The sequence below is a fragment of the Eleginops maclovinus genome, chromosome 20, assembly GCF_036324505.1.
Source record: "Eleginops maclovinus isolate JMC-PN-2008 ecotype Puerto Natales chromosome 20, JC_Emac_rtc_rv5, whole genome shotgun sequence".
Taxonomy (NCBI): domain Eukaryota; kingdom Metazoa; phylum Chordata; class Actinopteri; order Perciformes; family Eleginopidae; genus Eleginops; species Eleginops maclovinus.
Window position 1 is genome coordinate 898,775 of NC_086368.1, and position 15,727 is coordinate 914,501.

The 15,727-nt window shown below is 40.5% G+C and overlaps 1 protein-coding gene across 2 annotated transcripts in view; it reads left to right on the forward strand.

Moving 5' to 3' along the window:
* LOC134882813 (dihydropyridine-sensitive L-type skeletal muscle calcium channel subunit alpha-1-like) overlaps positions 1–15,727 on the forward strand; it is a 64,128-nt gene that overhangs the window by 47,532 nt on the left and 869 nt on the right. The window contains exons 29-40 of one of the 2 annotated variants that reach the window (XM_063910767.1): positions 3,323–3,370; positions 6,534–6,560; positions 6,651–6,776; positions 6,854–6,919; positions 7,244–7,335; positions 7,909–8,068; positions 9,289–9,416; positions 10,329–10,425; positions 12,468–12,570; positions 13,254–13,355; positions 13,890–14,020; positions 15,240–15,356. In XM_063910767.1, the coding sequence (XP_063766837.1) occupies positions 3,323–3,370; positions 6,534–6,560; positions 6,651–6,776; positions 6,854–6,919; positions 7,244–7,335; positions 7,909–8,068; positions 9,289–9,416; positions 10,329–10,425; positions 12,468–12,570; positions 13,254–13,355; positions 13,890–14,020; positions 15,240–15,356 (1,197 nt within the window). The remainder of the gene's footprint in view (positions 1–3,322; positions 3,371–6,533; positions 6,561–6,650; positions 6,777–6,853; positions 6,920–7,243; positions 7,336–7,908; positions 8,069–9,288; positions 9,417–10,328; positions 10,426–12,467; positions 12,571–13,253; positions 13,356–13,889; positions 14,021–15,239; positions 15,357–15,727) is intronic. The other variant, XM_063910768.1, reaches the window with a different exon arrangement.

The following is a 15,727-nucleotide window of genomic DNA, read 5'->3' on the forward strand; positions in this document are numbered from 1 at the left end:
GTTTGACAATGACTTTTTGACTAACCCTAAATAGCACTTTTCACAAATTGCTTTACAGAAAGGCATACATCACAAGTTAAAAACAGACAACAAGAACAGATGTTTCAGACCAATTCAGATACATGCAGCAAAGTAACAAAGTACAACATTTTAACAGATTAAGACATACATTCTACATATCTGCAAACTAGTCACCTTTCGGCGAAAATCGCCGTTTTCAACTCAAAATATGTCATTGACGTCAATCGTGTAGATCCGAAGAGTTTTTTTTTAGGAGTGGGGGGGGGCGGCTGACCGACCAACCAACCATAGAATGTATAACGGACTGTATAATGAGCAAGAAACAAGTTTGCTATCTTCACAATAAATAAAATCTTTGTTCAAATGACTCGCGTTCCACGACCACCGACCAATCATAAGCAAGATAAACCACAGCGCGTTCTTTTACCCATCGGTCCCTCTTGGAGTGGAGTGCTCAGTCGTCAGCGAGTGGTTCTTCTGGACAATTTTCGGGATACTTTACAGATACAAGTTTTGAGGTAAATCTAGTAGCAGCTAATCTGGCAAAAACATTGTATGCTGTATCATTTTAACGTTGCTGAAGTAAAATTATTTGAGCCAAATAAAGTGTATTAACATGCTTCAGCTTATCAGCTTGTTAGGTTGCTAGCTAACCTCAGTGAATTGTGTTAAAGTTAGCCTAGCTAGACCCGTTCTACGTCACCTCGTTCAATGCGAAAATAATAGGTTTGTGAAGGCTGATCTCCACAGCATCCGTCCTGTTACCTGATATTACTGGCGGCTGTCATTGTGGTCAGATCTGAGAGGGATGAAAACGAACACGTAATGAACAAATACACATCCGTGTGTGGTTTAGTGAGTAGCTAGTAGTGGTGCAACGGATCATCATTGATCCGTGATCCGTTCAGATCAATTATTTCGGTTTCGCATTCATCAACTTTTTAGTAGCTACGAAAAGTTTGGAGTTACGAACAAAATCTACAAACGCTGGCGACCGTGTGTAGAGTTAGTTTACAGTAAGCACATATAACGCTTCACTGTTGGAAATGACAGTATTCATATTGCGCTGTGTTATGTACACAAGACGCAGATGCCTTTGAAACACGCGATCTAAAAACGAAAACATGTTTTATATGTAGTAACAATTGTTGGCAATTGGCAGGTTTAAGATCCAGATTAGGTTCATGGTTGTGAATTATCTGTGTAAATCGACTCTATAGATTACACGTTCATTCTACATGTTGAATGATGATAGCGTAATACAAATATAGGCTATACATACAATGACAAAACTGCCGTGGGCTTTATGTTATCCGTATCCTTTGTTAAAGTTAATGTTCAATAGCTCTATGCCAATGGGAACAACAGAACGTGCGCATTACATATGGACCAATGCACGTTCATTACGGCCGTGGACCGATAAACACTCAGTACCGTACGCACACCAACCGGCATGTGCGTGTTTAACACCGTGTTTAACACTGGCGTTACCGCCGCTTAACTTAAATAATGAAGAACTGCTTTTAATTACGACTTGGCCGAGATCTTAACGTGCTGTTCATGCGTTTCCCATGAATAGCCTACTACTATAACTCGGAGCGGAGCAGGATATAATGCGCATGCGCGGCGTTGCTAGGCAACGTGTACAAAGGCTGGGGGGGGGGGGGGTGGGGGGGGTTTAGTTTGTCACCTTTTTCCAGCCCTTCTGAGTTTGCAGGTATGATTCTAGCAAAGGTATGGTAATATAATAATAAACGATGCAATTATTAAAAGACCAACTTAAAAGGACTTTGCTATTAAAACTGTTACTTAAATAAAACAAATTCAAACCCTTTAGGACCAATAAAACAATATAAAAGTAGGTAAGTAATAAAGACTAAAAGAACATTCAAAATGATTGCTCTGCTAATAAATAGCTAATCTAAAGAAATGTGTCTTTAGCTGTCGTTTAAAAATGTCCACTGAGTGGGCCTTTCTGATATTTCCTGGGAGGATGTTCCACACTTTCGAGCGTAGTGTATAAAAGTGGCCTCACCCATTTTATTTTGGGAGACTTAAGGAATATTTAAAAAGCCAGCGGACGAGGACCTCAGAGCTCGATTATGGACATAAAAAGATAGAGACTCTGTGAGGTACGCGTGAGCCAAGCCATTAAGAGTTTTTAAAATCAGTCAAATAAATTTGAAATCAATTCTAAAAGACTCTGGCAGTCAATGATGTGCAGCTAAAACAGGAGTAATGTGCCCTCTCTTTCTGGTTTTGGTTAAAAGCCTGGCTGCTGAGTTCTGGATAAGCTGGAGCTTTTCGATTTATTTTTTGGGAAGAGCAGTAACAAGAGCATTGCAGTTGTCCAACCTACTTGATATGAACGCATGGATATGTTTTTCAGCATCTTATTGGTTTAAAAATGATGAATATTTCTTAGATTGCGGAAAGCTGTCTTAGTTACTTTGCTTATATAGGCCTATGAGTACAAATTTAAGTCTGCATCTAGAATGAATCCCAGACTTGTGACTTGCGTTTTAGTCTTAGATTACCTAACCTGTCCGAAAGCTTGTCTATTTTGCCTTTTGGACCAACTCATAACATTTCGGTGTTGTTTCCGTTAGTTTTTAAAAGTTATTACTCATCTATTGAGTGATGGCAGATAGGCATGAAGTCAGGGAGCAGAGTGCATCGGTGTTATTAAGCTCGACGGAAATGTACAATTTTGTGTCGTCGGCATAGCTGTGAAACATTATGTTCCCAAATGATGTTGCCTAATGGTAGCATGTAGTACAATGAGAAGAGCAGGGGACCAAGACAACTTCCTTGTGCAACACCTGAAGATACTTCATGTATATTAGACACATGTTCTCCCAGACTAACATAAAATTGTCCTTCAGTAACATATGATTTTAACCAGTTGAGAGCACACTCAGAGAGACCAACCCAGTTTTCAAGGCGATTAAATAAAATGCGGTGGTCAACGGTGCCAAGCAGCACTCAAGTCTAAAAGAATAAGAATCAATACTTTGTTTGCTGCAGTGTTAAGATGGAGATCATTAATTATTTTTGTTAGTGTTGTCTCTGTACTGTGAGTGAACATTATGTATAGTAATGAGTTCATAAAGAATTCAATCAAATTAAATTGACATGAAATGAAGATGTAATGAATGTGATGTGATAAGTTTTGGCAAAGCAGCCAGTATGTTTTATTAACAGAGACTTCGATATCTTTCCTCACTGTCACATGTTGTACCACAGACACACCTTCCTTTCCTCTGACATCACGTCCTGAATGTGTTCTTCCCTCCCACAGGCAGCTCTGGCCTCCTCTGGAGGACTGTACTGTCTCCATGGCTGTTCTGTAACTATTCACTTGCTTCACTTTTGCACGGCATTGACATGTTGCTTGAAGTGTGTCTGAACAATGATGCGAATGACAGAAGTATAAAAGGCAGGGCCTCATTTTCAAACAGCATGATAGGGCTAAGATGATCGTAAAACAATTCTTACAAACCTTGCACTGTTTGTGTGTATGCACATCCTTTGTCCTCCAACACTGTTTATAGGAAACTATCAGAAACACAGGTTTCAGGCAGGTTGTTCACTCACCATCTCTCAGCAGATTCACAGTGAGGCTGAAACACCGACCAGGCCCAGCGAGAGAGGTTTCCAGTTCAGCACTGGTTTCGGTGGAATAGTCAGTTTAGTTTAGGAAGGTTACTAACGGAGTGGAATGACCCGGAAGTCCCTCTGTGACCGCCATGATAAGAGCTGTTTGAATTCTCTAGATGATAGGAAAGGAGCTCTGAAACTTCCTTTATAACCTCCTTTAGTTTAGGAAACACTCGACCTTCCTTTAGGAAAGGAAAGGAGAAAATGCTGTCCCACAATGCCTTGCCGCAGCAACATTCAGAACATTCGGCCGCTCACAGAAACAACCGATCGTGACGGAGAAATGCGTATCATGAAAGTTACAGAACTTAAGCAATTTAAAATGTATACCATGCTTTGTTCTGAACGTTCAGCAAAAGGAGAAATATGAACGTTACTTTTTTACTGAAAGTTTATAATAAATACATTTGTATTTATTTTAAAATATTTTCATATAATCATACATACTGGGATTAATGTGGATTAATACGTTTGGATCGGGGAGGGGGTTATTTCAATCCAACCTTTGTAATGAATAATATATGTCTCTCTGTTGTCCACGTTCATAGAGCATAAACAACATCATCAGAGCACGGTGCAGAGTCTCTACAGTCTTTCAGTAGTCCTGAACAGACAACTGTAGTTCCCCACGGCAGACGCACATTAATAACGTCCGCTGGAGGACTCTCTTGAAGTCCGGTCGTCTTAACCTTAGACCTTTTGAACTCTCCTATCCACTACTCCTTAACCCTGTGACGTTTGTGTAGTGTAATTTCTATAGTAAGATGGTAAAAATAATCCAAGAAACTTCTCATCTAAATTTAACAGGATTTATTAACACAAATTATATGATATGTCTACAAGGGAAACACAGCTGTGGTCCCCCCCCCCAACGCCGCTGATCCAGAGACCACGTTTAAGCAGATAGCTGTCTATCAGCAGCACGGAGAAAAGGCCTCGATCTCCTGTTTACATCAGGCATTTCTTTGGCAGCGGGGGCCGGATCCTGTTGGCCCCTTGTCGTCACATGGGCATATCCCCATCTCTTCTATTGGCTGAAGTCGTCGGAGGCCGGTCCATGGCACGTTCTGCTTATGACGTCACCGTCGCCATCTGTTGGCGTAGTCATGAAGCTTCCACCTACGATATTCTTATTATGCAATCCTTCTGAAGTTTATTGGTTATTAAACACGTAATAGTATTAGTGCAGCATCAATGAGTGAGAGGTAGAGGCTGTGTGTTTAGTATGTAACTCCACGCGTAATTCTCCTACTCATAAATACAATATACTATAAGCTACATGCTAACTGAGGCTAAAAACCATAACATCCGGTAATATCGGAAGTACAAAGATCTGGTCCATGGGGAAACAGTGAATATCCTTTAATGTCCTGTTTCAATATATTAATTTATTCTGACACGTTTCACAGAGAGGTCAAGGAATAGTAGATAGGAATAGATGATAGGAGCTGATTCTTGGACAATTCAACCGTACCCCCTGTCTCTCTGTCTGTCAGCGTTGCACCCCATCTGATTCCACGCACTCACAGGTGATGATCACATGACAGCTCTTGCTTCTCTCTCTCACCCAATTTTCTAAAGTGAGGTGCAACAACAACTCTTTTGTCAGATAGGGTCAGTGAACCCTTTTGGTCTGGCCCCTATCCCTACCACTGTGCCGGGGGACCTAAAAGGATATTTTGCCCCAACTACAAAACCTCCCCCATGGTCACACACATCCCCCCAAAAATATAAGTCCTATGTTTTTGCAAATTAACATAACCATATAGCAGGGTTTTCAAGTGTCCGGAAATAATTTATTTTACCGGACAAATTGGAAACTCACCAACAGATGTTACAAAAGCAACTATAATGTTAACAATTTTTTTTCGCCGCCCCCCGAAGGCTTGAGCCTGATTCAGCTCTGGTTTTTCACTGGTAAAATATCCCGCTGTTATTGTTGTTATCGTTTTATGCCACAATAAGATGACAACAGGTAGTCAAGGTAGTCAGATTAGCTTCGGCTGCTATGCTAACAACACCGGTCTTATACCAGACAAACTTTCATAATAGCATTGTGATGCCAAACAGTGTCAATTCAGACTGAACCACATACACTGATGGGGATGGGGGGTATGCATCAGCTGCTTGTGTGACAGTCAGACAGTGCATACTTTCCAGCGGCCACTGCTGCGAGCTAACGGCAGACTAAACGCCAGTGGAGGAGCAGCACTGCAGCGGGCGGTAAATGCCGCTGAAATACATTAATAAACAATGAACCACAGGGCTCTGGCGAAAAGGATAAGGTTAATTCAATCTGGCTTCGTATGACAAAAGCAACACGATCATCGACACGACGCAGCCCCCGGCTGTTATTGTTGTGAGCGGCATTGGGGAGAAAATCAGCGAAGTAAACGGTGATGTCATGACGCAGCACCAGTAATGTAGCTGTCAAAACACAAATGTCTAGGGATAGCCTACGTTATCTAAATGTTGAATGAGCATTATTACCAGACATTTTGAACGGCAGGTTTTGAATTTACCGTTTTTTTATACATTTTACCAGCTCAGAATGGGTAATTACCGGCTTACGGAAACCCTGCCATATAGCCCTGGTTTGGCGCATATGACGCTGTCGTCCTACAACTGATTAGGAACCTAACCTAACTTTAGTTTCTGCATATCTGCATAATATAAATCTTCCTATTGTTTGATTAACCTCTTGCTCTGCTTCTCATGCACGTTTTTTTTCTTCTTTGGGACGAATAAATAAGGATGTGTTCACTCACAGTTTGAAACATTAGCATAAAAACAGTTCAAACCTGCCATTCTTTATAACTGCTGCTTTCCAAACATATTTATATATTCCACAGGCAGTGGATCCAATGCAAGCCATCGCCGTGAGTTGCTTTAACGTTTTTAAATCCATTTTTATCTAAGGAATTTGGGACCATCATTTGATTTATAATGTCCTCTTTCTCTCCAATAAGTCTTCTGAGAACATGAGCGTGTCGGTCACGTTCTTCAGACTGTTTCGGGTCATGCGACTCGTGAAACTTTTGAATCGCTCTGAAGGGATACGGAATCTTCTGTGGACCTTCATCAAATCACTGCAGGTCAGTCACAAGTGTCATCATGATTCAGCCCGTCCAGACATGACAGTATGTGGGACAGTGTTTCTGTTGTGTTGCAGGCTCTCCCCTACGTGGCCCTGCTGATTCTCATGCTGTTCTTCATATATGCTGTGGTTGGAATGCAGGTACACACACACACACACACACACACACACACACACACACACACACCACCTGTTATGATAATTGTTATTATTATTATTTCAGTTTGTTCAATCCTAGTATGTTTGGATTAGTAGGAAGCTCTGGTTTTCAGTGTATGGTCCAATACTAATCCATTGGTGAGGATGAACTCTTAATCAATCACGGTCAAAATCATGAACTGTTGTAATTGATCACCCAGGGGTTAAAAACACTCTGCCCAGAGTTAAGACCCCCAGTGCTAACCAGGTTACCCAACGTGTAGTTTCATTTTGTATTGTTTTATTAAAACAATTAATTTCCTGCAGATATTTGGAAAAATAGCGTTGGTTGACGGCACATACATCAACAGGAACAACAACTTCCAGACGTTTCCTCAAGCTGTGCTGCTGTTATTCAGGTTGGTGCTTCTTCTCTTACTATACACCATCAGTACTATTTCTATTATTATTATTATTATTATTATTATTATTATAATTATTATAATTATTATAATTATTATATTTTTATCCTTATTATGATTATTATAATCAAGATTATGATTATGAACATTATACTTATTATTATGAGGCCTATGATTATTATTAATATTTGTATTATTATGATAATTATTATTATTATTACTAGTATGATTATGTACACAACATTGGGTACAGAGTAGCATTTCTATTCAGATTTTAGGCCATTTTCATTTGGAAAATCAATTTCCGGAAAACTCATTTAATCCATAGAGCTACGTATACAGTATGTGTGCATCATTACTGATTGATCTTTCAGAGGTTTTTAAAGCGTGTGATTCTCCTGCATGTATGTATATAAACTCACTTTTGGATTTTAGTCTTGACTGACTGCTCTGTGTGTTAATGCTGAGACAGTTTTACTGAAAATAAATCAAATAACACTGTCACAACTCTTTAGCTTCCGGGTGATTTTCAGAGTGTGATTGAGACCTTTGGATTCTTCTGTTGTGTAGATGTGCGACAGGCGAGGCTTGGCATGAAGTCATGTTAGCATGTATGTACGAGAAGAAGTGTGACCCCAAGTCTGATTACCTGCCCGGGGAAGAGTACACCTGTGGATCCAACTTCGCCATCATCTACTTCATGAGTTTCTACATGCTGTGTGCCTTCCTGGTAAAACAACCCCCCCTCCACACTCAAAACACATCAACATTAGAACCGTCAACTTCCCATCACCCCTAGCGCCCTCGGGTTGCTCATGTTCCGTCCCAGCATCGACACAGGCACTATATGTTTATGTATTTGTTTTAATTATTTGTGATACGTTTTGAGATCTGTCTCAACTTTCCAGTCACTAGTTTATTAACTTTCCAATTGCTTTAAGAAGATTGAAATTAAAAATACATTTTATAATTCATCAATAAATTGTAAGCTTACATCAAAAAACAACTAAAGAATTAACACATTGAAATAATGGAATTTTTTGGAGAAGAAGAAAACGAGTGTTGTTTAATACTGGGAATAAAGCAACTCTCCATTTGTTTGGCCAGGCCTGTCTATTGTTGGGAAAATGTTCGTTGTTTGAAGACCAAGAGTTGGTCAAAAGTAGAACAGTAAACTTCTAGTTTAATTCAAAGAGTATTTATTAATGCAATAGTGTAGTAGGTTTACAGGGGAACACAGCTGTGGCCCTTAAATCCAATTCACTGGTCCACAGTCCACACAAAGCAGTCATCTGTCTACAGTTGCATGGAAAAAGAGAGCGTTCCTATTTGAAACATCATGTTTTATCTTCCCCCTTATATTTGGCCTTCCTCAACTGGCTGACATCGGAGGGGCGGGTCCGTGAAGTATTTGAATATGTCATCTTCTTCCGTAGTAACTTCTCAAATTACCTTTGTTCACGTAATTTATCCACCATTTAAACACACATTAATAATAGTAATATAATGTTGTTGAGTGAGAGTTGAAAAGGTGTGTTTAGTAGGCCTATGTAACTCCACAAGTGATTCTCCCTCTACTCGTATATTGATTATACTATTAGCTACATGCTAACCGAGGCTAAAAAAAACCAACATCTGGTACTACCGGAAGTACATAAATGTGGTCCGTCAAGAAACAGTGAATTATCTCCTTCAATGTTTCGTCAGAATATATTGATTATCCTTACACTATCGAACCTAGCTAGCTCCAGCTCGTGATATGTCGGCCTGCTTATAAAAAGAGCCATCAAAAATAAGCAACAGTAGGCAAGCAAGCGTGGAGTGAATTTTGAGCACAGCATTATACATCTGTTTCTATATTTACACCAAATACTTCCGATAAATGTGTACACGTTTACCAGTGCAAAGGCCTCCTGGTTAGTAAAGACATATCGGCGCTCTCCTTCACAGATCATCAACCTGTTTGTGGCGGTCATCATGGATAACTTTGACTACTTGACGCGTGATTGGTCCATCCTTGGCCCCCAGCACTTGGATGAGTTCAAGAAAATATGGGCAGAATATGATCCTGAGGCCACGTAAGTGTTAGTGTGTGTGTATCCTGCTTATCTCTGCTTACCCATTCTACCTGCCATAACACTCTAAATTATAACCCTGCTTTGTTGGAGCATAATGAGATGTTGCCTGACCACTTACGGCTATGATGTTGAGGAGATTAATATCAGATTCTATTCAGGGAGCCAGTGCAGACAAGCTCAAATATGATAAATATGAACCAGTTGTTGTCAGTATCAGTAAGGAATTATTACAATAATCAAAGTGACATATTCATGGACAAGTTTTTCTGATTTTAAAGACAGGATGCCCCTGATTTTTGCAATTTTACAAAGATGAAAGAAGGCAGTCATTGAATCTATAGGGCAGTTTGATCTTTTTTTAAAGACATTATGAATTCATTCTTAAAATCGCAGAAAAAATATGTATGTTTTAAACAAAGAAGAGCAGAAGTCTTTCTGAAAGGCATTACAGGTATTAAAGTCCTAAAGGGGTTAGTTAACCAGCGCAATGAATGAATCTGTTATTCAGGCGCCTGTGGTCAGGATCAGGCATAGAGGAGGGGTCCCTGGGCAAGACACTTCATCCCAAGTCCTCCACTCCTGTGGGGATTGAGCACATTATTGAGAGTGTGTAAGTCTCTTTGGATAAAAGCGCCTAACTAGTGACATGTAATGTTATGATGTTTCTAAAAAGTGTAGTTAAAGCAAGTTGTTGATTCAAAATGTACGGAAGTGTTCGGGGGGAGAATGGAATCACAGAGAATCATAGGTTTCACTATGCTCCATGTTAATTATTTTTCCCATTATTATTCCATAAATGTCCAAAAAGTGATTTGGAGAAAAAAAGCTCGATATATTTAATTTAATATTCTCAGTTAGGTCAATATAATCTGTGTGTATGTATGACACTATTAAAATGTTTTTGTTTTTCAGCGGGCGTATTAAGCATCTTGATGTGGTGACACTCCTACGAAGAATACCTCCTCCTCTGGGTTTTGGAAAGTTTTGTCCTCATCGAATCGCCTGCAAGGTAAGAAAGATGGGTGGATGGAAATCATGGCATAGCAAAGAGTAGAATATACACGGTAGATACTGTATACATATACTAATATTTATTCAATACACAGTACAACATATAAAAGAATACAATATATTATACAAAACTACAACCAGCTGAGGACTTGCAGCTTGCGTGTACTGATTGTATGCATGTATACATGTTTGAGAGCTTCTACCTTGCCTTGATTTTTTTCTTGTGAAGTTAATTTAAACGGTGAGTCAATAGATTTATCTCTGACACCCTGGCAGAGACGTCCAATCACAAGGACTTAATGTTCTCAGAGTGGCTGATGAGTTCCAGGTATGTTCAGAGAGAAGGACAATGTGACAGTTTGGAGATGTCAAATAAAATCAAATAAAAGTTTTTTTCTTAATATCATCTGCAGAGAGCCAAATGCGGCCCTCAGCAAACTCAAAAGTATAATGGAATATGGCCCCTACCTGAAACTTGTGTTTTTCTTATATTGCTCATCTTGAATATGTATGTAAAAATTAGGGCTGTCAAACAATTAAACATTGTAATGTAATTAATCACAAGGTTTCTTGAATTAATTTCGATTAATCATTAATTAATCATTTTCTGAACATAAAGCGGACCGTTTCTTCTGAACAATATGGCCTGCGACTGAGAAGAGTTGTTCGCACGGAACCTTGGATGCAGGAGTCACTATATATTTGCGGGCAAGCAGGGCCAGCTTGTCATGTGCTCCTGAATGAGCAGCCCACCACTGCATGGGCAGTCCTCCGTACTTATGACGCTCTTCTGTTTTCATTACGGTTAACGCAAGCGACTTCAGTTCCCAGGTTTAATGATGTGATGCGCTGTCACACCCAGATAATTGTTGTTACTCACGGAGGTCCAGTGGTCTCCTGTCAAATCAACATATTCCGCTGAAGCCAAATCCTCTTCCTTCGTTTTCTTTTTAGCGTCATATAGTTCGTTGATTTTAGTCATCACTGTACCTCTCGACTGTGGCTTGTAGAATGCGTCTAAAGTTGCCACTTTCAAAACTTCTGCGAGGACCGTGTCCTCCACAATACTAATTGGTTTACAGTCCTTGGCTATCCATCTGGCAATTGTGTCTGTCAGCTTCTCAAACGTAGACTTACTTAATACCCTGAGTGCGGTGGGGGTGGTCTGACACATGCCAGGCGTAACACCTGAAGTTGAAGCCCCAACAAATGAATGCTTGGCGTTAAGATGATACTTAGGCTTGAGGTGCTTCGGTGAAACGAAAAGTCCTTCCTGCAGCGTGAGCAAACCACAACATGTTTGTTTACTGTTCCATCTTTGTTTTTTTTATACTCGAACTGTCCATCCAGAGGGCCAACGGGTTCCACGGACTCCTCCATCTTGCTCGTGTCAGCCATGCTGTTTACGTGACGAGGAATGACGCAGCGGGGGTTGAATTGTGGGCAAGTCAGGGCGGGAATGCGTTAAAAAAAAATTATCGCCGTTAATTCCAGAAATTAATCATCTCGCGTTAACGCGTTAATTTTGACAGCCCTAGTAAAAATATATTACACAGTAGTATTCATACGTTAATAATCCACTTTTCAAATAATTTCAGTCAAAGTTGAAAACATTTTTTCTAACAAATCTTACTGGATGAGATGAGAAAAAGCCTAATCATTTATGTACATAACAAGCTTGAAATATACCCATCATATTTCCCCTTATTACAATCTGAGGTTTCTGTTTTAAGGAATGACCTGCCAACTAAATAAAGTTAACCCAACAGAGAGCTGAGATGTAGGCTGTTGGTTTTCTCAAAGCATTTTCATGTACCTACATTTGAGGCAATATACCTCACCTCAGCCCGTGATATGTTTTTCTGTATGTGGCCCTCGGTGAAAACACTTTGTGTGTGTGTGTGTGTGTGTGTGTGTGTGTGTGTGTGTGTGTGTGTGTGTGTGTGTGTGTGTGTGTGTGTGTGTGTGTGTGTGTGTGTGTGTGTGTGTGTGTGTGTGTGTGTGTGTGTGTGTGTGTGTGTGTGTGTGTGTGTTGTACAGAGGTTGGTCTCCATGAACATGCCTCTCAACAGTGATGGAACAGTCACCTTCAACGCCACACTCTTTGCTCTGGTTAGAACAGCGCTGAAAATAAAGACAGAAGGTTTGTGTCCTGCGTTCTGTATGTGTGTTTCCTCGTGTCATTTCTATGAATGTGGAAACAATGTAACAATGGGAGGTGGTTGTAACACTACAAATAATTATATCCATGATATTCATATGCAGTTCATTGCTCCTGTTGTAAAGTTCAGCCACTGCATGCTAACTCAGTTACTGTGGGCAGCGTGGGAAACTGGGTCTTTAGGGAACTGCTGATTCATCTGATGCCCCTTTTACACCAAACCGGTTCCAGGGCCGGTTCCGACCAGAGCCTGATTAAGCTCTTCTTAGCCGGTTCTTAGCTGGCCGCACTCGGCTGCCTGGCAAGAACCAAGAACTACGTCACGCTTACGGCGGAGGCTGGATTAACCTGATCAACAACAACAAAATGCCGCAAGTTCGTAAACGGTTACGTCATCGTAGTGGAAACACAAGGGGTTACGTCATCGTAGTGGAAACACAAGGGGTGCTGCAGACCTGAACCAGAAAAGCACAAGAACGGTTCTTGAACTGAAACAAGTTTGGTGGAAAAGGGGCATAAGTGCCACGTTATTATCAACCCAGATATATTATTCCATTATTATTATTTGTTTTATTGGGTATTTAGGGGAAATATCCAAACTTTCTTCTACACAATCCAAAGGCTTTTTATCGTCATGATTCTCATTGCCCTTTTCCATTTTTCAGGAAATTTTGAACAAGCAAACGAGGAACTGAGGGGAATTATCAAGAAGATCTGGAAGCGCACCAGCATGAAACTTCTGGACCAAGTCATCCCACCTATAGGAGGTCAGCTTTATGAGGGCTAATAGAAGAGGGCATTGTTCAGGAGGCACACACAATCAAAACATTTAACTAAACTAACCCACACACAGCTATTTAGTTTTCTCAAGGAAGCAGTGGTCCCATTAAATTGTGCTAAGTCTGACATATTGTAGTAGTTTCAAAGTGTTTCAGTAAAGTTTAAGTATTTTGTAAAATGTCCTAACCAACTCCAGTCCAACGTAAATGTATGTGTGGTGCCATGTGTTCATGTGTTACAGGCATATAGTGGGCAAATATAAGTGCACATCATTCAGATTCAGTGGAAATACTTTGATTTGGAGATATCTTCATGGCCCCGTGCATTTACTAATGTCTGTCTATAACTTCTTTCCATTAACTTTAAATGTGCCAAATGCTTCCTGTCACACCTTTCCCCCCGAATAATGTAACGTGTTAACAGATCAGTCTGGGGGCCACTGTACCAGGGATTAAACTGCTTTCAACTGAATGGATTTGATGGCATTCCCACAGTTGACATGGGTTTCTGTATTTGAGCAGATGATGAGGTGACAGTGGGAAAGTTCTACGCTACCTTCCTGATCCAGGATTATTTCAGGAAAATGAAGAAGAGACAGGAAGAGTACTATGGGTGCCAGCCCACCAAGAAAAGTGCTTCTTCTGGGATACAGGTTAGTACAATGCCTTGTGATGTCCAGTGAATGGTTTGTTTATTCCTGATAGATTTTTAATACACATTTAATTCATGGGAAGGCAATACAAAACCGTGAGTCAGGATAATGGTACCAGCATGTGTGTGTTCTCTTTGAGTGTGTAGGGCATGATTGTGCTGCAGAGATGCTGTGCTGTTCATTAAAAGTGCATAGAAGTAATGCTCAAGTGTAATATAGCATGAGTTGCATGAGGAAAAGAACTGTTGAATAAAGTTCCACTTTTGGAGATAGACGCTGATACCCTGTGGATATGATCTCTCTCTCTGCACTCTGTATGTTATTGTTTAAAAATAATAAAATGGTGTCGAACAGGAATATTATGTTGGCACTTTAAAAAATGAATAGGATCCTTAAGTAAATAAGACTTTTTATTAACAGTGCGATTGTCAGTAGTCACACTGTGCTAGCCACAAGGTTTTTTAGGTCACATTTCCCTATATACTGAATATATTTGTACAATTTAAGGTTTTGCTAAAATATACATCCTGTTTGTGATGGTCCTAACAAAATGTACTCATGCAACAGTTTTTTTCTCCTGGTGTTGAAATGAAATCAAATATTTAAAAGGCTCTAGGATTGCTATTAGACAAACAATTAGAAATATGGTTCACTCAGTGATTTGACTCAATTGATACCAGGCGATCAGTCAGCATCAGAGCAGCAGCATGGCCTACAGCTGGAGTGCACACCGTGAGTCTCAGGGCAGGTTCTTGATCCGTGCTTCCAGTTTTACTGCAAAAGTTAAAAAAAAATATCAGTCAGGCCTTCTGTGTCGTTTCTTGAAAGCATATCCCTGAGCGACCCTCCCCTCAAAGGCCCCTCATGCAGACAGATAGGTGCCATCCCTAAAAGATAACAAAGGTAGAAGGACTGTAAAGTCAAGGTAGAATCCACATGATGTAAAACTACGAAAATACATATGAAGAAGAAATGTTTTATCAAGCAGGGCTTTTCAGGTTTCACTCTGTGGTTCAAACACACACATGCACACACACATGCTTTAACGGAGAGGTGTCGAGTGAAAGGGGCTGTTTCGCGCCGGAACAGCTGGGGCTTGTTTGGTCCCTTGCTCAAGCCCCCCACTGCACTGCAGTGCAGATGATGGTCTGCACACACTCATCGGCCAGAATGACTCTGCTTGTAGTTTTCTTCAATACTTCTTTCTTGATGTCCTCAGGCAGGGTTGAGGAACATAGAGGAGGAGGCAGCTCCAGAGCTCCATCGGGCGATCTCTGGAGACCTTGTGACTGAAGAGGAGATGGAGGGAGCTGCTGACGAAGAGGGCATCTTCAGGGTAACAGGACAGGGTGGAAGGATGGGAGAGAATGAAGGATGAGCTGCCTTCACCCACACAGCAGTCTGAGACCTGATCTGATACAGGCCATTGGACTGTTACAGTACCTCACAGAGTTCAACATCAATCCAAATCTTATTCTTGTGGTCACACACTGCATGGTAGGAGAAAACTGAGCCCTTCAGCAGAGTGTAAATAAATACATCCTGTAACACCACAACCCAGGCCAGCCACTAAAGGTAGACCTACAGATCTGTATCCCTAACCCTGAGTTACAACAATTAAAAATGCAATATGTATTGTTGTCATGTATAATTCAGGCACATTTAAGCAGCGGTAGTTGAGTGAGCAAGAATAATTCTTTGCAAATA